At 36.1% G+C, this 27,033-nt stretch overlaps 1 protein-coding gene across 2 annotated transcripts in view; it reads left to right on the forward strand.

Annotated features, from left to right (window-relative positions):
* LOC148951301 (putative PDZ domain-containing protein PDZK1P1) overlaps positions 1 to 27,033 on the forward strand; it is a 173,403-nt gene that overhangs the window by 64,294 nt on the left and 82,076 nt on the right. For both annotated transcript variants that reach the window (XM_089090782.1, XM_089090783.1), the window contains 3 exons: positions 7,375 to 7,575; positions 12,706 to 12,921; positions 19,118 to 19,321. In XM_089090782.1, coding sequence (XP_088946908.1) covers positions 7,375 to 7,575; positions 12,706 to 12,921; positions 19,118 to 19,321 — 621 coding nt within the window. The remainder of the gene's footprint in view (positions 1 to 7,374; positions 7,576 to 12,705; positions 12,922 to 19,117; positions 19,322 to 27,033) is intronic.

Here is a 27,033-nt window from a genome sequence, read left to right on the forward strand (position 1 = left end):
TTAATTTCGAGAGCTTCTGTCAATCTATTTTTTTCTCAATGTTTGAAATTATTTATATCTCAGTTTCATTTTTGGTACACTATAAATTCGTTATTGGTTTTATTTTTCTTTAAGGCTAATATCTGTTTCATTTAGCTTTTAGTCATTTTTCATTATAATTTCTTTTTTTTTTTTTCTCTGCTCAAGAAATAACTTCACAATTTACTAAGAAAAACTTGTTTTTTTTATTTAGTCTCTATTCGTTTTTAATTCATTTCTGTAAAAATGAAAAAAAGAAAGAAAGCAGAAGACCTAAAAAAAAATGTCTTGAAGATAATAGTTGAGTAATTTATGATTTTTCACAAAGGTATTAATTGAATCACTAGTTGATATTGACCTTTCACTAACGACCCAAATAAAAAAAAAAAAAATCAAATCTGAATTTATTTAAAAAGCAAATTTCTTAATGTATACTTTTTTTAATTGACTTGTAATATAAGAGTAAATGAATGAAATCTTTTAGTATTTTTTGAAGTTTATATTTTGGGACACTTTTACCCCAAGAAGTATTTAAACATTCTTTGTATTTAAACAATATTGCCACAGCCGTCAAATAGACTACAGAATCAATACTAAATTAATTCCTCATCCGTCCAAGTAGCGCTATATTGTCTTTGAATGGTCACTATAAGCGAATTGCTGGGTATCAAAACATTACAAATTTCATCCCCCTTTCAAAACAAAAACAATTTGTTAATTACAGTTTATAGCTTTTTGCATAAAACTTGTAAAATAGTCAAAATCGTCATTAAGATCAATAAGAACCAACAGATTATTAGGTATTTTTAAGCCCTTCGATTTCAACATAAGATACTAGATAACAGGATTAATTAGAATGAAATAAATTAAAACTTAATCTAGTTCAAATTAGGATTGTAATTTAATTTGGCCAGTAATTTTCATACCGTAATAATTTTGTTATAAAGTATTCAAAAATGTCAAAAGGAAAGTCATACTCCATCATTTACTCTCTATCTTCCATATCTAGGTCCTTCATATCTCTACCAAAAATGTATAGTAAACAAAAAAGTACTATATGATATAGTATATGCGTATTGTGCATCTGAATGTGCACCGGGAAAAAATATTAATTTTTTCCGAGTATTGTAAATTCTATACTTTAGTGAAAACAATCCAAAGTGAAACATTTCGAGCTTAATGTTCCTATTTCTCATAATATCGAACAATACCCATCATATCCAAGATCATAAGGGCTGATAGGTTATGAGTCAAGGGTAAGGTTAAATTATAAGGGATTATAAAGGCTGTGGGGGGGGGGAGTGACATCCCAAAAGACACAGCTACTGGACTTTACAACTATAATGAACAAAATAGCTATATGAAAATTTTGATTGGATGTGTTTGGGGAATTGATGGGCGTGGTAAGGGAGATGATTCCTCCGATCACTTTTGATTCTTAAAAAGGGCACTAGAACTTTCAATTTCCAATCCAGTCAATATCAATTTTCAAAGATATTGCTGATTTGCCCTTTTCACAATCTGTATGTACATACTATTTTAAGATTTAGTTCAACTTTCCCCTCAACATGCTCTCAAATTTTCACTTGAATATCCTCAGCCGTGGCAATACTCGCTACATAAGCGGTAATTGCAGTAGTAGTAGCTGTAATAGTAGTACTAGTAGTAGTGGCGTGCAAATGTTACCTTTAGGTCATTTGATCTTCCCCTTACGCATTCCTTGAAAGTTCCAACTTAATACCCTAATCCATATCGGAGATACCGTACGCCCTTTCGACATTCTTCGTGTACATAATATCTTTTGATTTAATTCAAAATTTCCCTCTGTATTCTCTCAAATTTTTACCTTCATACCCTTAGTCTTAATGATAGGCTACTAGTATCATAGTAGTAGTAGGAGCAGAAGTAGCATTCATATGTTGCTATTTGGCCAGTTGAACATCCCCTCATTATGCCCTGGAAGTTTGAGCTAGATATGGTAAGCCATTCCAAAGGTATTGCTGGTACGCCCTTTTGATAACCTGTATACACATTGTACGTTTTGATTTAGTTTAACTTTCCCCCAACATTTCTTTAAATTTTTTACTTCAATACCCTCAGCCTTGGTAGTAGTCGTTGCAGAAGTAGCAATTCTAGTGGTAGTAGTTGTGGTAGTAGTATCGTGCAAATATTGTATTTTTGGTTAATTAATCACCCCCCCCCCCCTTACAATTTCTTGAAAGTTTTGAATTAGTGCACTCAGTCATTCCTGAGTTACGCCTTTTCGACTACCCATATTTTCACAACATGTTTTGATTTACTTCAGCAATCTCTCCAATATTCTTTGAAAGGATCACCTGAATGCCCTTCGTCTTTTTGTGCACTAAAGGTCAAACATGCCGAATTTTTTCAATAACAAAGACTTAATGTAAACAAAGGACGAATTGCATAACTTACAGCCCTTTCCCCGAGGGCTATGCATGGGTTGAGGTTTGGGGGGTTGGATAGCCCAAAAGACAGAGTTACTGGCGTTTTCAACTATGATGAACAAAAATAACTATCTAAAAATGTGATCGGATGTGTTTGGGGAATTGATTGGCGTAGGGATGGGGTGGCTGCTCTCCGATCACTTTTGACTCTTAGAAAGGATACTTAAAAAAGAACTAGAACTTTCAATTTCCAATCGAATGAGCCCCGTCCAAAGATTATACGACCAAACCCTCCAAAAAAGCCCTTCAATATGTTAACAATGAGCAACTTGCATAAGTTACAGCCCTTGCCCCAGGGGCTGGGGTTATAGTTATACTTATTTGATTTTTGGACTATTTTGATCAAAATGGCTATCTGAAAATTTCGATCGGATGCATTTGGAGAAAAAGAGGCGTGAGAGTGGATGGGGTGCTACCTCCGATCACTTTTGGCCTTTAAAAAGGGCACTAGAACTGGGGGTTTTTGTCAACCCAGGAGGCATATTTATTTCACCTTTGGACTATTTTGAAAAGGAGGACTATCTCAAAATTTTGATCGGATGCATTCGAGGAAAAGAGCAAATGGGGGGCTAGTTGCCCTCCGATCACTTTTCCCTCTTATGGGTACTAGAAATCCTGATTTCCAATCGTTTTGATCCCACTTCAAAGTTCATACGACTACCCTTTCCTGAAAAATCTCATATGCCCCTGGGGCATAACTTACAACCCTTGCCCCTCGGCTCTGGAATTGTGTCAACCCTGGAGGTATTGTTATATGATGTTTGACTATTTTGAACAAAATGGTTATCTCAACGTTTAGATCGAATGCATTTGAGGAAAAGAGGGCATGGAGGAGGGGAAGGGGCTCTGATCACTTTGACTTAAAAAAACTAGAATTTTCAAGTTATAATCAAATGAGCCCCCTCCAAGGTTTATATGATCACCTCTTCCATAAAAAAAAACCTTATATGCTTTCGGGGCATAACTTACAGTCCTTTTTCCCAGGCTTTGGAGGTTGTGTAAAATCCAGAGGCATTTTGTTGTGATCTTTGGACTGTTTTGAACAAAATGACTATCTCGAAACTGTTTTCCCACACACACTACTGTTCTAACGACGCTATAGCCTACATAGCTACTAATATCTTGAAAAGAAATAAATGTATCTTCAATATGTTTTGAATATTTTCAAATATCAAAAACTCTTCCATATATTATGTTTTTCGTCTTTCAAGGAGGCACACTTGTGCCTCTTTAAAGAGGCGACGCACCACAAAAGCGATATCCGGTCCTAGCGGTCGCAGAGAGACGGCGGTGATCGCAGTTTGTAGCCTAAGCTCAAACTAAAAAACATGCAAAATTTCACCCCCTTCGACTTTGTCTTAATGGGGAAAAGTGGGCCAGAAGTTTCGACCCTCCCACCATAGTCCCCCTTTAACGTTGTCCGATCAGGCTGAAATTTAGAGGATAAGCTTTCCCATGGCTTGGGAGCTTATCCTCAAAATTTCAGCTCAATCCGATCACTCCTTCCCTGTTTTCCAAAAACCAAATATAGCCACTTAATGTTTATCAAATTATTTTTTTTTATGAGCCACGCCTACAGACCACAGTTGGCAACGGATCCGGGTTAATGAGGACTCATTCGAAGCGGAATTCGACCTGTTAGGGCCTTTTGATGTTTTCAGACCGAAAAAACTATCCCCCAAATTTACATTTACGAAAAACATCGTTTTCATATTAATTTAGGCATGCCGCCAAAAGCTTGCATCGGCATTCGTCTCGGAACTACATCACTCACTGAGGAATGTCAAGAGATTTTAATGACGCAAGTCGATAAAATCTGCTGTCTCGTCTGATGAAAATAAAAAACATTTTTTTTAGGAAAGTAAAGAATGAAGTTGGAACTTAAAACAAACAAAAATTATTACTTCACAGCCTATCAAGGAGGCACACTTGTGCCTCTTTAAAGAGGCGAGCCACCACAATGTTAAGCAATTTCCGGTCATAGCGGTCGCAGATAGACGGCGGTCGCATTTTGTAGCCTAAGCTCAAACTAAGAAACATGCAAAATTTAACCCCCCTCCGACTTTATCTTCATGGAGGAAAGGGGGCCAGAAGTTTCGACCTTCCCACCACGCCCCCCTTAAGGAGTGTCCTATCGGGCTGAAATTTAGAGGATAAGCTTTCCTAGGGCCTGGGAGCTTATCCTCAAAATTTCAGCTCAATCCGATCACTCCTTCTCTATTTTCCATAAACCAAATATAGCCACTTAATGTTCATCAAATTATTTTTTTTTATCAGCCACGCCTACAGGCCAAAGTTGGCAACGGATCCGGGTGAATGAGGACTCATTTGAAGCGGAATTCGACCTGTTAGGGCCTTTTGATATTCTCAGACCGAAAAAATTATCCCCCGAATTTTCATTTACGAAAAACCTCGTTTTCCTGTAAGAGCCCATGTTAATTTTTGAAATTCCTAAAAGCATAGTATTTCCTTATTAAAATAATGAAAATAACGGCAGCCCCCCAACTTTAACTCCTGACACGATCAGCTAACAGTTAGTCAAGCAATAATAAGTAATAAACTGTACAAAAACGTGCAGAAATTATTTGAAAAAAACTACGTTTTCTAAAGAGTTAAAGAGACTGAGTCACAAGTTCGAACCTTAAAACGTACAGGGATTAGGAGGTACAGTTGGGGGGCTTCCGCCCCCAAACCCCCACTTTTGCAGCCTTTAATTAAAAAGAAGTTTTTTAAACTGAATGTAAGGATCGACATTAAAACTTAAAACGAACAGAAATTATTCCGTATATGAAAGGGGCTGTCCCCTCCTCAACGCCTCGCTCTTTACGCTAAAGTTTGACTTTCTCACAACTCTGTTTTTGTTGAACAATAAAAAACTTTAGCGTAAAGAGCGAGGCTTTGAGGAGGGGACAGCCCCTTTCATATACGGAACAATTTCTGTTCATTTTAAGTTTTAATGTCGCTCCGTACTTTCAGTTTTAAAAACTTGTTTTTTTTATTTAAAGGCTGCAAAAGCGGGGGGTTCGGAGGCGGCAACCCCTCAACTATACCTCCTAATCCCTGTACGTTTGAAGGTTCAAAATTGTGACTCAGCCTCTTTAACTCTTTAGTAAACGTAGTTTTTTTCTCAAATAATCTTTAAAAGTCATGATAACAAGGATGCATAAAGATGATAGCAATGGAAAGAGTGCCCCGGTTTGTCCTCCTCTAACACTTTCTGAAAGATCCAAGTTCTGTGTGAAATGTAAAATACAAAATTTTTTGCTGTCGATCCAGAAAAAAAATTTGAGGATTACCTTCTTTAATAAACCCGATTTACTAATGTGCAACAGAACAACGTAAAATAATAGAAGTATAAATATATAATTTAGAAAATGGGATCAAATATGAAACTGTGTTCAAACGTTATTGGACACGCTTCGAGAATGCAAACTGTGGTTAGTTGTTGTAAAGATATAAAATTGTAAACAAGCCTTATTCAGCGCAATAAAAGTCGCCATGCCTCATGCCTGGAATGCTTTTGCTGACATCCAAGATTTTCTATCTCTTTTTTTTTCTCCGAATTTGGAGCATAAACTAAGGAACAGCGAAAATACAATAGAAAAGCCGATTTCAAGCAACAGTTTTGGACTGTCTTAAAGTACCAGAGACACTAAACATGAAATTTGATTCTTTAAATTGGTTAAGTGGAAACTACACAACCATGCATGTCTCAAACATGATTGAAACCCACGAACGTAATATTTAATGAAGAAGACATTCATATGCAGTTTTTTGCGCCTCGGGGGGGGGATGGGCGCCCATATGGGTGCCCATGGCTGCCCCCCCCCCCTGGCTGAATGATGCTGCCTTATTTTTATATTTTTGTTCTGAGATTTCTATTATATAGCATTAAAAGTAGCAATTAGACGAAGTTTGCCCCCCCCTGGAATTCAGCTTATGGGTTCCCATGAGGGGGGGACCTAGTTTGAAAATTAGGAACGTGTGTGATAATTAGTAGAAAATGGGTGAAGAAATACATATCATAATGGGGATCTAGAAACTATAACTTTTCTGATTGCTACAGCAAAAGACAAAACGCACCATCAAATCATAAATTGGGCGTTGCAATGGTGTGGCTGGGCTTGTTTGTAATCAAGAAAAGTTTTCGCTTGTTTCCTTTTACGATTCAGTGTTACAAAAAAGAAGAGAATTTACGCAACGAAAATTTTTTTTAATAGTTGTATAACAACCGAAAGGGAAATAGTAGAAAATCCCAGTTTTTCAGTTTGAATAGACCTATGGCGAAGCCAGGGGCCAAGTTGGTTTAAGACTATCCGTAGATATTTCCTCTGGAAAACATCTTACAAATCTTACTCCATTTTCCGAAGCGCCCACGTTTCGGAACCATTATTGGCCGCTGTCATCACTGTATCTCCCAATATTCTAATATTGGTTCTAAGGCATAACTTCCTATTCTTCCACAAGAAAATTGCTACAGATAATGAGAAAAAAGTGAATATCCCTTTAAACGAAGATTGATTTTTTGTTCATAGTATTTGCCTTTTGTCATGTGAATCAGTTATGAAAGTTGCATAGCCTGATGATGGCAAGGAAACGGGAACTAGTAGGAATTGATCAGTATAACGGCAGTGAAGTTTATAGATATCTCTCTGAAATACTTAATGATATGAATGATAAAACTCTAAATATCCATTGGGTTTATCTGTCGCCACATCACCCTGAAACAGTGTATCTGTCCCCAGCCATTGTCCCGTATCCTCTGTAATAAGAGCAGGCAAAATTTATAAAACGTTTTCAAGGTCGTAAAAAGGACCTTATTCCATAACCTTGTATGCAGTTATCGACCGTAAATATCTGTTTCTAATTTTATTTCTTTTTCTTTCAGGTGGTTGCCAGGATAAAATCGATTTACAACGAAACAAAACTCCTAGTAGTGGATAAAGAAACGGATGAATGTTTTTCTAAAAAAGGAGTAGTGATAACTGGTACTATGACAGGAATAAAAACTTTGAAAACCCCAACCAAGTCCTTATCTAACGGTAACAAAAGTGATACGGAAAGTCTTCGATCGAGCATATCTAGTGGGGTAAGGATAAACATTCTCGTTTAATCTTAAGCTGTTTTTGACTGGTTTTTTATTATCTTATTCGAAAACAAATAATCCAATGAAAAGACAAGGAAACTGTTTTTCAATACAGCACAAGAAAATTAATTGTTCTGATGCTGATTCGTTTGGCGTTTGTTTAGAAAACGTCTACTGGAAACGGGGCTTTAAGTTAGAATTTACCCGGCTACAATTTAAAACAAATGCCAAACATCGAGATCAGTGGGTATTTCAAGAAACTTTCAAATGCGCCCGTGTTTCTCTTATGGCTAATATGTTGACGTTATAGCAAAAATTTACCTGTAGTAGCCTGGAAAATCGAGAGAAAAAAGAATATAGTTTAAAATTCAGTTTAAAACTGCAGTGAAGTTGATCATCCATGTATAAGACCACTTTTTGATTTTATAAAGATCCATCTGTAGGGAAAGGGGGGGGGTTGTCTTGGGTCTTCGTGTTTTGGGATGGGTGAGTGTGTCGTGGTATCGTCGGCAAAGTGATGTAGAGGGTTTGCAAGGTTGTCTCCCATGTCATTTATGTAGATAAGGAAGAGTGTAGGTCCCAAGACACTGCCCTGGGGAATCCCTGCTTTCACTGAATATTCACGGGAAATAAATCCGTTGAGGACAACCCGCAGTGAACGATCTGAAAGAAAGCTCTCAATCACTCTTAACAGGCATCCGCAAACACCGTATGCGTGGAGTTTCTTTATCAGACCACAGCCAAAAGGATTGGCAATGTCGAATGACAGTAGCCTAATGTCGTACATTCTTGCCAGAAGTTCGATCCACTCCTGATAATGGGCCGCTAGGCAGTCTATTGTTGAACGTTTCCTCCAGGATCCATATTGGCGATCGTCTCCAAGGTAATTTGATTCCAGGAACTCTTGAAATGTTTAATGGAGACGCTCTTATAGACTTTTCCAACACAGGAAAGGAGACTAATAGGCCTATAGGACCTCACGCCCGCTGGATCGCCATCTGGCTTTAGGAAAAGTTTAACATGGGTGAATTGCCATGTTTGTGGGAAGGTTGTGGAGCGAAAGCATATTCGGAAAAACAATGACAATGGTCCATCTAGTTCGTTACAGTAGGGTTTGAGGACACCATCTGGTATGTTGTCAGGACCTGTGGCTTTGGTACCATCAAGATACCGCAAAATGAGAAGGATCTTAGGAGTAGAAAAATTAACACGATCCAGGATATTACAGGTTCGGTCGGATAAACTAGACACTTCTCTACCGTGTTCATCCAGATTCGATAATTCGGCAAAAGCCTTTTTTAGAGCTTCAGCCTTTCCCTGTGGATCTTGTACCACAGTCCTGTTAATCTGTAGAGAAGGAATTGAAGTCCCCTTGGACGACAGTAAAGCCTCCTTGACAGTTCTCCATCAACTTTTTGCTGAAGCTTGTTGAACCTTGGTGGCGAATTCCTCCTTATACCGAACCCGGGACGGCGGAATCACATGAACTTCTTCCTTGTACATGTTTATGAATGAAATCCTGTCCTCTTTGCTCTTTGAAAGTAGCCATCGCTTGTCTGCCTTTTGCTTTGCTCGGATAGCCTTCTTACACTGGGTGTTGAACCAAGGTTTGTCCTCACTAGGCACCTGGAGGATCCGCTTTGAGGCAATGTGTTTTTCAACAGAGTAAACTATGACCTACTGATACTTCTCTGCAGCTTTTTCTGGGCCTTCAAGGAGAAAGACTCTTCTGCTGAGAACAAAGAGTGTTTTTCAAACCGTCCCAATCATCTCTTTTGTATATCCATATTCTCCGCTCATGCTTTATTGGAGACGGAATGCGAAGGTTTCCACGTGCGATGATGGCAAAGTGGTCACTTGTGAAAGTATGAGCCTCTACCTAAAAGGAGTCGGGGTGATCTGTAAGGTAGAGGTCAAGATGAGATGATCCGTTTGGGCCGTGATACGTGTCAAAATCGAAATGTTGTTCCAGCTCGTATGAGAGAGTTAGATCATACAAGTCTGACTCCTTCCTGTCAGTATTTTTGCTGCAAAGCCACACACTATGATGGAGGTTGAAGTCTCAGTGGAGGATAATGACAGACTTAGCGTACTTGCCCTAAATGTATTCGAGGGAGGCTGCAAGGTAGCTGGTAATCTGGCAGGTTGGAGAGTTATACACGATACCAACAATACAGACTTATTTGGGAGGGTCATCTTAACCCACAGAGCTTCTTCGCCTTCTTAGGCATGAATATGGTATATTTAGGCATGAATATGGTATATGGCTAAAAAGCAACACCTAATCTTCCATATTTAGCGCCGTCACTACGTTTACGATTTCGCCTAAGGAGTGTGTATCCTTGTATGGCAATCTCACTGCTCTGTATGTCATGGTTGAGATTGGTCTCAGTGATGCACATGATAGACGGTTTGACCTAGTTAATTAAATATAGGAACTGGTCAAACTTAGATCTGAGACCACGTACATTGCAGTGGGCCATCGTAAACAGTTACATCTGGATGGTCGATGGACGTGCTAAAAGACGTCTACAAGAGGTCTGTTTTGTCCGAGACCTTTTATTATTGTCAATCATAACCAGATAAAAGAAGTTTTGCTGGGTTGTTAGCCCGACAAGACCTATGCATCCATTGCCATGCATAATTTGAAAGAGAACGGTGCCAGAATGCACCTCATTACCGCCTCTTCAATATGGAGGTGGTACCCCATAAGGGGTTAGGATTCGGCATAAGTGCCTCCCACCTTTTGTACAAGTGCAAGTGCCGCCCATCTTAAGGAGAATGACTGAATCATGTGAACGTGGATTGAGATGTACATACTAACTCATTGCTCGTTTTAGACGTTTAATCAATTGGTGCAGATAAATATAACCACTTACTAAAGTACTCTGATGAAATTCCGAAATGAACATATATGGTAGTTTTTTCGACTTGTACTACTTGACTGTGGGTAATCCACCTGTAAGGCTTAGGATTTAACGGCGTTTCTGTCTGTAAACTAACATAGATGCATGAATAACACTGTTTCATCGAATAATCTAGAAGAAATAAATGAGAAAAGCTACCAACTACAAAGCTGCTTGACTAAAAAAAGAAAAACAATGCGTGTATACTGCCAACAATTAGAGAAAGGCAATGCACCGTGTGCGTGTTGAATGCTTAACAATTTGCATACATGATGTCCAAGCTCTTAAGACAAATGGTCTGTTTTGGTTGTTTGATTATTTGGGATGATGGCTGCGTAACTCCTTGCTAAGACAAATGGCTTATTGTTGAATGGGTCCGGCTCTTTTTTGCAAAATCAATATTCTAAGTACTAATTCGTATTTTAACTCTATGCAATGCTTCTGAATATCATACAAGTTATTTTTTTCTAAAGGGAAACATGTACAGGATGCTTATAGTTACTTTACAGAATAGATAGTTACTTAACAGAAGTGTTGGCCTGAGAAAGATATCTGTGCTTCCTTTGTACCTGAATGCTCTAATGACATGCTACATGTACAACAATGACAAGTTCTGACCAAGTTTTGACCACATACTCGTATTTTAAGAGGTGTGCATATTCATAAAAATACTGATTATAATCAGTGACAAAAATACATTCTGTAAGAAAATTCATACATTCTAGCTGTAATGGTATATGGAAACTAAGAAAGTTGTCTTTACACATATTTGAGGGAGGGGGAGGGCCACGCCCCATATTTATAATAAATATGTTTAAGAAAAAATATATATAATTTCCGGCTAAACTGGAATGGCAGTGGATAAGTGGCTTAACAAGTTAAGAAGTTTAGCTAGTACTTAACTAAAAGCATTATACAGTGCAACAAACATGGTTGTTAAACCTTTGTGGAAAAAATTTGAGAATTTGTGAAGGAACTAATCGTCAATAAACATTAACATGGACTTTAATCGAGGTCCATAAACGTCTTTCTCTTATAAGATACATAGGCCTGCAGCAAAAAAATTCTCTGGATTCGAAGACCATTCTCCTTCCTGCAGTAACCTTGTCTAGACAATGTACTTTTGAAAAATGATTTATCGGGTAAAAAAAGAAAGAGAGAGGGAGAGAACGAGAGAGATGCAAATTGAAGGAAGAATCCTGAAAAGATACGGCTGAAAAAAAAATTAATTTGATACTTATAACGGTCGCTCCTGTATTTGCATTGAACATTTTGTTCTAAAGATACTAGTTTAGCGTTCTATCTGTCATAATTAACTGTCACTGCCAGCTATTGTTACCTGTACGATCTAGTGCTCAAATGAACCCTCAAATTCCTAAAATGTGCACCTAAAGTATAGGTTTTCCTTGATGGGAAGGGGTTCTGACAAAGTAAGAAGTATGATTTTCCCATTAGCCTTATGTAGGCATGCTCATGAGGGTTTTAAGGGTGTACTCTTCTTCTTGTTTTGACGCTGTTTTTGATGGGTGTTTGGCTCTTTTAACTCAGGAAATGAATTTGGTCTTGCTACAGAAAATTAATCCTGATTTTTATACTGGGTAAAATAGATCGAATATAGATTCACGATCAAAGATTTATTCTTTTTCAGTTTCTTTCGGTAATATTCATTTATTTTTTTCTATATGCTTATGGGATGAGGCTCACTCCACTGTTGTCATTACGACGACAACACTTGCTTTGTTCTTTATCTTCAATATAAGTACCCTACGATTTGACTAAAATTGATAATCGTAGTCTCAGATTTAGTGAAAATGAGTCAAGTATGGCTTACATAATCAATCTCCTATATCGTAGCTACAAGCTGATGTGAAAAAGAAGTTCTAAAGATCATTTTGTTCTGGGTCATTTAGTCCTTGCGAATCTCATTGCCGTTTTTTGTGATTAGATCCTAATTTTAAAAGCGATTAATTATTCTAATTGGATCAATTACAGTTTGGCCGACCTGTATAGCGTCATTAAGACAATAGATTTTGTTCCAAGCAAGGATTTTAAAGCTTGTCCATCCGAGAAGCTAAATTTTCTTTAGAACTGGAAAAATTTTACTTCGATAGATTTTCGCTTATTGAAACGTTTATTTGATTATGAAAAGAAAATATTGCCAAGACATGTTCCAAAATTTTCCTAGGCTATGCATTATGTCCTTTCCTCCTATTATTTTGTTTTTAAGGATACATCGAACCTCCCTCCTCCACGTTTATGTCACATCATCAATTGGCCAGGAGCTGATGGATACGGTTTTCATCTTCTGTCGGACAAATCAAAACCAGGTCAATTTATTGGAAATGTTGATCCCTGCTCGCCCGCATCTGAAGCTGGTATTTTGGCAGGTGACAGGATTGTCGAAGTCAATGGGTCGCCGACAGTTGGAGAAACACATAAAAATGTACGTATAAAATTCTTGACGATAAATCACTTTCAGTTGCAAGTGTTTTTATTGTTTGAAAGCAGGTTTAGCTGATACATAGGAACGTGAAATTCTTGATATTTTTGTAGCTAATGGAGTTGTCTAGTATGAATTCGGTTCTACTTTTTCATCACTATAAAAAAAAGCTGGTGGTTTCTATCTCTTCAGCAGCTTTCACTTTTTTGTTACTGATTCTTGACTATTTAGAAAGCGACAGAAATACCTGTAAAACCATATGGAGTTTCTTCGTGTTTAGACTATTCTCTTGTTGATTCTTTTTCTTATGTTGATTCTTTCTCACTTTTTTTTATAAATATAACGGTATTTCCAGATAATATTATTGATATTAGCCAGTATCAAAAGAGACATGAGATAAACTTCGTGAATGAGCTACAATTTTTTGCATTGAGTGTTTTAATTGTTAAGCGCTTAAAAATGAGAATTAGAGACATGAATTACTCCAAGAGTGCTTCTGTGTTACATCATCTTGTCATAAATATTACTCATCTAAAAAAAAACAAAAAAAAACACGAAAAATTGAGCCAGCTATCCTAACACTGCATGTTGCTATTTGAAAAAATAATGACAATTTCTTTTTTTTCTCGTCGTTTCCCTTGTTTTTATTTAGAATTTGTTTTAATATTTTTTTCTACGGCAAAACTTTTATCTGTGATTGCGAAAATAAGCCTTTAAACTGTATTTATTTTAGTAATAATAATAAGATTTTATTTTTGTCACCTGTACAAGCAGTGCGGAAAAGGGGAGCAAAGAGCAAGAATTTATTCTGGAAGTCTTTTGTCTCCTTATAGCCTATGATCATGCTCGTGGTTTGTTGCTTATGAATCCATGGAACGTGTAAAATAAAAAGAAGGTCAAATGGGGCACACAAAATTTGGTGTAAAGAAGATAATTTATTTGACTCTGCCGTAAACTGATGTAATCCACGCAAGTCATAATGTAAAATTGAACTCCAATTTGCTGACCATTTTCAATGATTATTACCTTGAAAGATCTCATTTGTTATCAAGTCGAAGTTGGTTTATGTTGTCAGTTCGAAGGCATTGAGGGGATAGATTTGACTGGTAGCTTGATGGTGCTACAATTACTGTCAACAATAGAATTATTCTATTCTATTGTGCTTATGGGCAAGAAATTGAGGATGTCAGCCATGTACAGTATGGAGCTTTAAAGCGGGTGTGTTCTTATAAGTACCTGGGAGTTTATATTGATGATGTTTTATCATTCAAGCGCCATGTACATTATGTTTGTAAAACCGTGTCTCGTAACCTAGGTATAATGAGAAAACTTAAGCATTTTTTTCCTCCTTTTGTTATGCGCCTTCTTTATTATTCCCTTATCCATCCATATATATTGTATTGTAGTAGCGTTTGGCTTGGAACATTTCCTTCTATTGCTCGACCAATACGAGTTCTACAAAACAACGCTGTTCGGCTGTTAGATGACCTACAACCCTGGGATTCGGTACGAAACGTGTATGAGCGTGTAAAGATACTGCCAGCTTCCGGATTACGGGAGTTGTATATACTTCTATTCATTTTTAGGATTCAGAGGGGTATAAGCCTCCCGTGTTTTGATAGCTTGGCTAACCTGAGATCTTCTGTCCATGATTATGATACTAGGTCATCTGCAGAGATTAATATTCCACTGGTAGTTTCGGCCCGATCGATGTTTTCTTTGCTTCACAGGGGGATCAGAAGTTGGAACCATCTTGATCAAAATATAAAAAATATAGGTGATATTTCTTCGTTTAAGATAGTAATTAAAGGGATGCTTTTTAGTAAGTATGAATTTTAGGTTTTTTTTTTTTTTAATAATGATATTGGTAAATTTTATGGCTCCTGGGGGTGATGATTATGAATATGATAGTAAATTTAATGAAAATGTTAGGGTTTAAGGTTTGTGGTGCTGTTTGGAGACTGTGATACAGATAGGTTATTATTATTTTTTTCGTTTTCTTTATTGTTTTGTTTTGTTAGTGTATTTTTGCCACCCCCTTGGACAAGTTTTTACTTCTTGGGGTGGCCGCTAAACTTATGTTAAATTGTTTGTTTGTTTAGAATAAATCTCTCTCTCTCTCTCATGGTCTAAATAATTTCGGTGGGATTTCTTCTTCTTTTTTTATCATTTTGAATAATAAAAAAAAATTGTAGATTTCACTATTGATATATTTTTATATTTCAGAGAAAATCAATTTAAGTTATTTGAATTTGTTGAATGAAAATGTGATATAAGGGAATTATATGATATTTTTCTTTTGTTCCTTGGACTAGTATTTTAGGGAAAATTCTTATTCTGAAAATCTTGTATTTTTTTTCAATTTTTTTTTTTCAACTTCCAGCATTTTCTTGCTACGAGTCGTAAAATTTGCTGCAGAGACTTAAATTTTGGATGAACTGTAGTTCCTATAATCTGTAACCATTATAGTACGAGTAAAACTCGTTTAAACGCAAATCGATTGAAAAAAAGAACAAATCACTAAACAGCTATTCACAAAATTGTTTGGTTATCGCTTCATTTTTCCAATGTTGCTGGTATGCTACCAAACAGATATTTCACGCTGCAATACACATAACTACATTTATACACAAACACTAAAATACTTACACGTTCAACCAATATTAAGAAAAAAAAACTACTCATTAACTAAACTATCCTCAGAAAACTTTCACAATAACTTCAAACATCAAATCTATTAGTATTATACAGGAATGTATAATACTAATAGTATATTAGTTAATACTAAATACTATATAATACTAAATACTAAATACTATAATACTAAATATGTATAATACTAAATACTAACTTCAAACATCAAATCTATTAGTATTATACAGGAATGTCTTCATTATTTTCCTAACTTTTATCACCAAATAATCAAATTTAAATCGAACGGGAAGCATATATTATATTCTCTCAATTCAAAAATCATATTAAACCTCTGACAAATCTAAAAAGGACAGTCATACAGGACATGCTCACAGTTTTCTATACATCCACATTCACACGTTGGGCTATCAGTTTTGCCTATTCTATGTAAAATTTCGAATGGCCTGTTATAAACTGAGTTAAAATAAAGCTTGGTTCAAGTTTTTGTGCACAAATTAGATCTTCTTTACATCTGAAAAAACTAACAGGCCAATTACTCACAGAATTTTCAAATGTTACAAACCATTTATTATTTAATCACTACGATTCAGATGGAAAGGAGAATTTCTACTATTTTCTACTATATTCTAAAATCACTACTATTTTTTAAATCACTACGATTCAGATGGAAAGGAGACAAATGATTTTCCATCAAAAACCCAATTCCTAGCAACTCAGCAAGTAATTTCATCAGTAAAAACACTCTGATCTACAGAATATCTATTTAAAGGGAAACTAGGCTGCACAATATCTGCCCAGCAAGCGGGACCTCCCTCTTGAACAAACCTCATCACTGCCAATTATATTGCTGTTAGACCGATTGGAAGGACACCAGAAAGGGCTGTAATAACATAATTTTGAACAGTTCTAAACGATTTTGAAATAATAAGGGTTGGACATCTTTGTACTGACTGGAACATGTTCTGTATTTTTTTTTCTTAAAGCTCCTATCCATACTGGAGCCGCATGCAATATAGTACTTTCGATTACTGACTTATACAATTTTCTAAGAGCGAAACGCTTTAAGCCCCAATTATTCCTTGTCGTGCTTAAAAAACGACTCGAATATTTCTTAGCCTCATTTATTCTGCATGTTATATGTTCTGCCCAAAGAATTTTCCTATCTAAAATTACTCCCAAACATCAAACTTTATCCTTAACTCCAAATACTTCAAATACTAAAGGTATTAGTTCGCTATACTATATTAGTATAGCTTCGCCTCAAAATAATAAATTAACCTGAGGGATTTTATGTTTATTTGAAATTAAAACAGCCTCTGTATTTGATGTATCAAATGTTATTTTATTGTTTACTGCCCATTTATCAAAACTCTCGAAATTCTTATTTGCTACTTTTTCCAATATACTTGCATTCTTTGCTGTAATAACAACACATATGTCATCAGCATATGCTGGAATCAGAGAATTTTCATTTATATTAATTTCAAGAATAATATTAATATTAACAAGCCAAAGGAAAGGAGATAGAATTACACCTTGTGGGCATGACTTTTCTAGTTTATGTAAATTTCCATTTTCGTATACAACTGTTCGATCTGATAGATAATTATGTATTAATTTTGTTAAGCCATTCTTTCTTTCTTCTAGTATTTTTTGCAAATCTTTTATCAGATTTAAGCATACTTATTGGATGCTACTGTTCATGGCTTTCACCATCCCTAAAAACCGTCTTCAATCCTCGCTAGAATTGGTTAATAAAAAAATATAACCCCCGAAAGTTGAACATAGTCAAAGTCGCCTAAATTCCAAGCAGGATCATTTTTCGTGCTCTTGTAGTGCTAAATTGGTTTTGGTCGACAAGTTTGAATATACAAGGGCTCGGGAATCATTCTCGCTTGTTATTTTCTAAGTAAAATAAATTAATTTTGGCCGTACTGCACATTGTCATTTGAATTAAGTAATTTAACTGGTAGTAATTCTGCTTTTGCGTCAGAGAAAGAAATTGAAAGTCCAACAATCTTACGAATTTGAATTACTCGTCACTCGAACGTGGTTAAATAAGGCTTAGTGTTTTGCTATATTAAAAGTTATGAGTAGGAAAAAATTGGATTTCCATTGGACAGTTATATAAGACAACTCTTTGATGCACTCTTTAGGTTTAAAAAAAAGGAAAAAAAAAACTTGCAAACAAAGACTGGATGTTAATTGGGAGAAAATAGTGTATTGTCAGTGAGTATTGTCATTTCCTTTCATAACGATGATCTAATAAAAAATGGATCTTTTAATTTCAGACCAAAGTTGGCCATATCCAACACGATTTCTTTTGTTTGCACAGCTTTATTGTACCAATTGTCATCAATAGGAGATGCAATTAATCCATTCTTTATTGATGTTATTATAATTTTAGTTCATATCGTTTGTTATTTGGACTACTATGATTATTTCACCTTAAATCTGCCATAATTGTTGTTTTCAATTAGAAGAACATAGCTACCATTAAATTTTTTCCTCTACCATTTATGGTGTGGTCTGGCAATTATCTAGTCAAATCATTATTATGCCAAAATTTCTCAGCATGACTTGGAACAAATCATGTAATTATTTACTTTTTTTCTCATCACCATGACTGTTTGAAACATGTAAAGGAAGGCACCACAGTCAACAAAAACTTATAAATAATGATTCTTGTTTGTGAAATATATCCTTATCTAGTGCCACTATATTTTGCAAATAGTTTTAATTTTATTGAACTTAACATTTGTTGGGATTAGGGTTTCATAGCAAAACACTTGGTAATTTTGTAATGAATAGGGCTATAGAAAAATATTGCTTATAAGAATAGGTTTAATTTAATAGCCAATGAGAACATATCTTCGTTTTAGAAAACACGCTCGATTTCTTTCCAATTTTTTCCTCCATTCTTTTTCATCCTTAGCCAAAGATCTCTGGAACATGTTATGAGTTGGCTAATCATACCCATATCATACTTGTAACTAGTTGATATCTACATATCTGCACATACTATCCATCTCCATGACTTTTCTGATAACCATTCTCCCTATTGAGAAGGTTGAAAAAAACTGTATAAAATGATATTAAAATATAAGAAAGTGTGGATCAGTGGTCCTTCAAAGTTATTTTCAGAACCCAGTCCCTTCCCCGGATATTGTTTGATCCCCCTCCCTCCATAAAGTTTTGACTGCCGAGCCATCCGAGTAATCATTTATATTTAGTCTCACATAATTTACGCTTAAAAATTAACCCTTTTTTAATCTAGGTTAGTGGAAGGACAAGTTTATGTATCCAAACACAAGTTGCTATTTTCTTTTTCTTTTTTTGCACCGACTACGGCTATAAGGTTATGATCACGTTTGACAACTAAGAATTTTTCCTGGCGCGAGTTTAGTATTTACTAAACCTGCTGTGGCTGTACTTTTTTCTGTCTTTTTGCATAGTTGTCTTGGTCTTTATTTGGTTAGGTTTTTGGGAAATTTTTTTCAGCGAGTAATGACTTTGATTGAAGAAGAATTTGATTTGTTTGCAGGTCATAGAGAAGATAAAAGCAGTACCTAATGAAACCAAACTTCTAGTCATTGACCCAGAAGCGGATAAATATTATAAGGAAAGAAATATAGCAGTTAGCAGCTCAATGTCACATGTAAAATCTCTTAAAACTCCTTCGCATGCTCCCAAAAACAATAACAACGTGGAGAAGAGTACCATAAGCAGCAAAACTACTGCATTTCAAGTGAGTATTTTTTCCAGTTGTTCCTTCATAAAATAGTAAAACTCTTATGGTAGTATTTCAACCGAGCTGTTAGTTTAACGGCAAGGCAAATAATTTTGGGAATAAAAAAAATGGTGACCGGTGTCAACCCCCCCCCCCTTTAGGGGGGGGGGTAAAGTATAGTGGGCCTGCATGCAAAATGTCTTTGGTACAATTATTCTATATATTAGATAGATAGATAGATAAGTGTATTTTAAAGCCAAATTTACGGCCATGAACACAGTATAATAACATAAATGAAAGGCACAAATAACATAAACTTTGATCAGCGATCATAGGCAGTGCAATCGCGCTGCCTAAGTAAAGAACGATGTTGGCACAATGTATTATTTATTTATTTATTTTCTTTAGACCAGGGCACTTCGTATCGAAGGAGTTGTCGTAGAAACTTGGAAAAGGGCTCATTCGATGGGCAATTGGAATGACTAGTGCCCTTTTTAATAGTTGAAACTGATTGGAAGGCAACTAACGCCCCTTCCACGCCCACCATTTCCCCAAACACATCCAATCAAAATTTGAGATATCTATTTTGTTCAGCGTAGTTGATTTCCAGATAGAAATTATGTTTTTGATGAGGACACTCCCCCACAGCCCTCAGGGCAAGGGTTGTAAGCTATGCCCAGGGGCATATAAGGCTTATATAGAAAGCTTTGTCGTAGAAACTTCAAAAAGGGCTCATTCGATTTGAAATTCAAAGGTCTAGTGCCCCTTTTAATAATCGAAAGTGATTGGAGGACAACTACCCCCCTCTCACACCCACCTCGGGCTAAGGGCTGTACCTTACTTCCGTGGGGCATATGTAGTTTTTATAATTTTCGGTACCGCAGAAACTTCCAAGAGGGCTCGTTCAGCTGAAAATTTAATGAGCCTTTTCTCTTTTCGATAGTTAGAAATGATTGGAGGTTAACTTACACTCTTCTTCTACCCACAATTTCCCCAAACACATCTGTTGGTGTTGTAAGGTATGGGTGTCACCACTTATTGGTGTAAAAATGGTGCTACACCACTTACTGGAGGGGAAAGCCCCCGGCGGCGCCAAATATTATAATGGGATCCCCGCACTTACCACAACGGTTCTGTAAATATCGGGTTTGGAAATACCCAATTTACAGTATACCCTGCCCCAGGGTAGGATAACGTGATCGAGTGATCAAATGGCCAAATTCTAAGGCCAAGTGTGTACCCAACCCGGATCACCACTAAAAATCTTTAACTATCTCCTTGGAGGTAACGAACCCCTCTGTAAATATAATAATGACAGTATCTCTTAACTCTGTTCCTAACCTGTCTGGGTTCTTGAAAAATTAGTACACAGTTGTAGAAAATATCTTACTTGTAATCTTCCAAAGGTAACATATAACAAAAAGAATAGGCTTCCTTCCCCAAACGGTATCTTAATGTAGACTAACTCAAAAATTCGTTCTGTACAGCAACTTTTCATAGGGGTGGACCTTCGCTTGGCCCAGCCAATCCTCTGAATCCCCATTCAAAATCCATTCTACTTTTTCTTGACTTTACCTTTCAATGGCTCAGACCAGGAAGTCCAAAATAGAATTTAGTTCAAAGCTTACTTATTGCGAATGAATCTACCTTAGCAACCAGAATTCAACTTAGGATTAAAAATTATCTTATAGGCAAATATAATTACAGAAAAGAAAATGGGTCATTTATCTGAAAAGAAAAGAAACAGGGGTGGAACCCCAACAACATCCAATCAAAATGTTGAGATAGCCATTTTGTTCGAAGTGGTTATAAAGTCTGGGAAGTATGATCTTGAGGAAGAAGCTCCCTCCAATGCCCTCAGGGTAACCGTTGTAATTTATGACCTGGGGTCATATAAGGTTTTTGTTTTATAGAAAGTTTTGTCATAGAAAATTCAAAAAGGGCTCATTCGATTGGAAATTGAAAGGACTAGTGCCCTTTTTAATTGTCGAAAGTGATTGGAGGGCAACTAACGCCCCTCTCACGCCCACCATTTCCTTAAACACATCCAATCAAGATTTGAGATAACCACATTGTTCAACGTAGTTGAAAGGTCCGGAAACTATGTATTTGAGGATGACAACCCCCTTACAGCCCTCAGGGCAAGGGTTGCAAGTTATGCCCTGGGTAATATAAGGTTTTTATAGAAAGTGTTGTCGTAGATTGGAAATTGAAAGGGCTAGTGCCCTTTTTAATAGTCGGAAGTGATTGGAGGGCAACTAACCCTCCTCTCACGCCCACCATTTCCCCAAACACATCCAATCAAAATTTTGAGATAGCAATTTTCTTCAATGTAGTTGAAAGTTCTGGAAATTTGGTCTTTGAGGATGACAACACTCCCCCCTCCCCACCATCCCTCAAGGCAAGGGGTGTAATGTATGCCCTGTGGGCATATAAGGTTTTTATTGAAAGCGTTGTCGTAGAAACTTCAAAAGGGCTCATTCGAATGGAAATTGAACGGGTTAGTGCCTTTTTTCATAATTGAAAGTGATTGGAGAGCAACTAACGCCCCTCTCACGCCCACCATTTCCCCAAACACATCCAATCAAAATTTTGAAACAGTCATTTTCTTTAACGCAGTTGAAAGTTCTGGAAATTAGGTCTTTGAGGATGACAACCCCCTCACAGCCCTCAGGGCAAGAGTTGTAATTTATTCCCTGGGGGCATATGTTGCGTTTATAGAAAGTGTAGTCGTAGAAACTCAAATAAGACTCATTCGGTGCGATATTGGATGCGCTGGTATTCTTTGTTATAGTTGAAAGTAATAGTAAGGCTTGACATTTTTATAGTAAAGATCGATGTGGGTACATTGTTTTATTTTTATTTTATTTTTTTTAGACCAGGGCACTTCGTATCGAAGGAGTTTTCATAGGAACTTCGAAAAACGCTCATTCGATTGAAAATAGAAAGGACTAATGCCCTTTTTAATAGTCAAAGTGATTGGAGAGCAACTAATCCCCTACCACGCCCACCCTCCCATTTGCCAATTATGTTTAAAAACTAAATGTTGCCTTGAGATTGAATCAAAATGCCCTGTGTTAATGCTAATTCCTAATAAGGCATCTCTGCAGCGTCCCAGGAACAACTGAGGGTATTATGTTCAAACTTTCGGGGCTACTTCTGCTCTTAAAATTTAACTAAATCAAAATACCGTTACTGTATCCAAGGTTTCAAAGAAAGTAAACAGATTTTTTTGCGAATGGTATCAAGTTTTCTATTCCAGGTCAACTAGAGGAGGTATGAAACTAAATTAAACACTACTATTTGTGTCCAGATTTTTAAAAGGGTTTATGTTGTTCAAAATTGCTGAAAAATATTCAGGCCAAACTACAAAGTCTTAAAAAAAAACGAAAAGATTTAAAGCATTAGTTTGTTTTTCCCTGAAAAGACTATGTCAATATAAAACGAACATACATTGATTAAAAAAAAACTTTTTCCACAAAATAAGTTTTTCAAAGAAAAGTAAAGAACTCCATTAAACCAAAAATGAGCAAAAATAAAATCAAATAATCTACCAAGCGTGAAACTACCACAAATCAGCATCGAGAAATAAATGAAACCCAAAACGAACAGAAATTACAATAAATAACCGAATCAAACTCAAAACGAGCAGAAAATAACACGAGTAGGGCTCAAAACTCCTATGTTTTCCCAAGGCCAGAACATAATTTGCACTTTACTGGAAAAAATACAAATGAATGTGTATTGTCAGTCTAATATACGTATACTGATATTTAGTAATCAAAAAGTTAATATTATTTGACTTATTAAAGTTATAAAAGTAAAAACATTTATATTTTTCAGTAAAGAGAAAATTATGTTCTGGTCTTGGGAAGGCATAGGGGTTTTGAGCCCTATTCATGTTAATTTCTGCTCGTTTTGAGTTTGACTCGGTTATTTATTGTAATTTCTGTTCGTTATGGATTTCGTTTATTTATCAATGCTGATTTGTGGTAGTTTCATGCAAGATTTTAGACTTACCCGAAATTAGAATGATTTATTTGTATTTTTTTTTTTTTTGCAGTGTAGGTGATGTACTGATCCCTGTGTTTTTACAATAATACAAAACACCACTTAAAACAAATTTACAATGCAGTACAAAAACCTGAAAAAGGTATGTAGTCCTATGCACAAGGTTTGTGTATTTTTAATATACTACATGCAAGCAAACGAGAAAAAGGAGTTAGCCTAAATAAAATAATACAAACTTTTTTTCTGGAAAAATCAAGAAAATAAAGCAAAAAGACTTCATTTGAAAATCAAAATGCTGGAAAACAATTACAGTCCCCTTTTCCCTTTACTATTGATGTATTTTTGAAGATATTCAACCGATGGAACAAAATTATTTTGCGGCTGAACATACTTACGTTGAATGAAATTGAAGAGAAAGACATTAATTGAGAAGATGTGTGTCTTGCTAATAAAATTCATTATTAAGATAAAAATGCGACATTTTGCAACAGGTTAGCATAGGAAAGATCAGTTTGTAATAAAAGAGACAAAAACATTATATGATGATAAGGATACTACTAGTACTAACAGCTCAATGTAGCACCAAGCCACCTGAGGCCAACCCAGCTGCGCACGCTCGTCCTCCATCCCAATCTATTCAAAGCCTTTCTCTTGACACCCTCCCAAAAAGTCTTCATTTCCTTTAAATCTTTTCTTACAACATCCTCCCAGCCCATTCGGGGACGACCTTCTTTTCGTTCTAGCCTTACATGATTGGCCGACAAGGACGATCATTGCCAATCTGTCACCCTTCACTCACTGGACGTATCTTAGCCATCTCCACCTTTCTTCTATTACAGCCCTAGAAAGTTGGATTTAACCACGTTTTCCGTACAGCTTACTGTTTAAGCTACGGTCAGTCAGTCGGGTACCCAAAACAATTTATTGGCAATTTTTCTTGAAAACATCTAGCAAATCCTCCTCCGTCTTTTGGAGCGCCCACGCTGTTGAACCTTACTTGACCACTGTCATTGCTGTAGCTTCCAATCTTCTAATCTTGGTTCGTGTAAACTTTATCGACTTTTAAAAACGCCCTGGGCCTTGGCTATTCTACTTCTAAAATTTTCACTGCCATTATTTCGCCGTCGTTATTAATAATGCTTCCTAGGTAAGTGAAGCTGTCAACTTGGTCGATCTTTTCATTATCCAACATCACCTCTTCTCCTTCACTTTTTCCTAGTCTTAGTGACTTATTCTTCCTAGCATTAATTTTTAAATCTATTCTTGTACTCTGATCTCTCAAAACCTCCAAAAATTCATTTATTTCGCCAACACCTACATCTAGTATACTTAAATCATCAGCATAATCTAAGTCCAGGAGAGTCTTACTTCCCCAATTGATTCCTTGCCCCCCCCTCCCTCCCCACTGCCTTTGCTGTGCTCCTGACAGAGTCCATCAAAATGATCCATATAAATGGGGATAGAACACAACCCTGCTTAACTTTTGATTTAATGCGAAAGCAGCTGCTAACCTCATTCCCTACCTTAATCGAAGCCATGTTATTTTGGTACATAGCACCAATAAGTTGCTGAAGATGTCTTAGGGAAGAAAGCTAGGACTGCAGCTAAGAATATTAGTGAAAATCTTTATGTTTAATAGAAAGGAGAAAGGACTTGTACAAGAATTATCTGAATGACAGATCATATGAAAACAAAAGGAATGTAAAGAAAGTGGAGAAAGCATTAAAACATGAACTAAGGAGGTGTGAAGTGGAGGACATGGATACAATTGCCGAGGACGGCATAGTTGTGATACATAGCTAGACGGCATAATTGTAAAATATTGCACTGACATGTTAATAAATTGAGAGGGAGAAGTCAATCCGGATTCGGCCCAGTTAAAGATAGGAATGGGGCCACAATTAGCGATAAGGAAAGAATTGAAGAGAGATGGATAGAACATTTTGAGAATTTGCTAAACCGAGATAGAGTTGCAGGAAAAGATATAGAGGAAAATGAAAAAGTTTGTGATACGGTACCTTGTATGTGAAGGAAGATTTGTTTTGTGAGGAGGAATTAGCGACAGTACTAAAATGATTAAAAATAATAAGGCTCCAGGTGTTAATAGGGTGGTAAATGAGTTTCTTAAATATGGTGGCTCTGAGGTTAGAAATAAGTTACTTAAGATTATGAATAAGATTTTTGGAAAAGGGGAAGTACCTAACGATTTTAGGAAAACTTTAATTAAGCCTCTTTGTAAGAAAGGGGATAAAAGTGAGTGTGGGAATTATCGAGGTATTAGTCTGGTCTCTGTAGGTAGCAAATTACTTAGTAATATGTTACTTTTTAGACTGAGAGTTGCCGTAGACAAAGTTTTAAGAGAATAACAGTGCGGTTTTAGAAAAGGTAGAGGATGTGTTGACCATAATTTTCACTCTCAGGTTAATAATTGAGAAGTGCCTGAGTTGTCAAACACTTTTGGTCCTCAGTTTTATAGATTATGAGCAAGCGTTCGATTCTGTTGATAGAAGAGCTTTATTAAAGGTTTTATCCTTGTATGGTATACCATACAAAAACATTAAAATGATTAGTGCTATGTACGAGAATAACACTGCTGCGGTTAAGGTGAGGTTAGCAGCTGGTTTTGTATTAAATTTAATAAAAAAAAAAAGTTTTTTCGGCTGAAAGTAAGGAACGACGTTAAAACTTAAAACGAACAGAAATTATTCCGTATATGAAAGGGGCTGTCCCCTCTTCAATGCCTCGCTCTTTATGCTAAAGTTTTTTATTGTTAAAAAAAAAATAGAGTTGTGAGAAAGTCAAACTTTAGCGTAAAGAGCGAGGCGTTGAGGAGGGGACAGCCACTTTCATATACGGAATAATTTCTGTTCGTTTTAAGTTTTAACATCGTTCCTTACTTTCAGCTAAAAAAAAAACTTGTTTTTTTTGTATTTAATTTTTGAACGTTTTTGAATTAATGCAGGTTTTGATTTTGGCTCACCGTACATGAATAATTAAAATAAAATTTGCATATTAATTTTAATTTTATTTGGTTAAATAGCCTTCTCGAAACTTGTTTAATTTTATTTACGAACGTTTTTATTAGTAATAAATATACGTAACTTACGAATTAACTTACGTAACGAACTTCTATAGTCATATATTTTTAATACGTATATTAGAGGGTTTGCCCCCTAGTCAATACCTCGCTCTTTAAGCAAAAGTTTGAATTTTGTTCCAATTCTTTAAAAATGACCCTTAATCACAAAGGCCGTTAATTAGAATAAATAGCTCTTACGGAAGTACTAAAAAATCTTTGGCTTTAAGAGAGATGTATCGACTAGGGGGTGAACCCAATCATTAAGGTAATGTTTTCTGTCGTTTTAAGTTTTCGATGTTGCTCCTTACTTTCAGTTGAAAAACTTTTTTTTTATATATAATTTCTGATCTTTTTTTCAATAATGCTGGGAAATCCGGCGCCCCCTTCATAGAAATTTCCCTTCCCCCATGGAAACTTCCTTCATGGAAAGATCCTCCCATATAACCCCCGACCTCCCACCCCCTGACCCCCGCTACCAGGAAAAATTCCCCCTGAACACGTCTCTATATTTCCCAAAAACCAATACTAGCCTGTATGTTAACATTGGGCAAAGTTAAAAGATTTCAGCCCTCTCCCCGAGGACTTCGGGGGATTAAGTCATCCTAAAAGACATAGTTATCATATTTTCAACAAAATGGCT

The sequence above is a fragment of the Artemia sp. Qi Xiang Cuo genome, chromosome 6, assembly GCF_049724085.1.
Source record: "Artemia sp. Qi Xiang Cuo chromosome 6, ASM4972408v1, whole genome shotgun sequence".
NCBI classification, from domain to species: Eukaryota; Metazoa; Arthropoda; class Branchiopoda; order Anostraca; family Artemiidae; genus Artemia; species Artemia sp. Qi Xiang Cuo.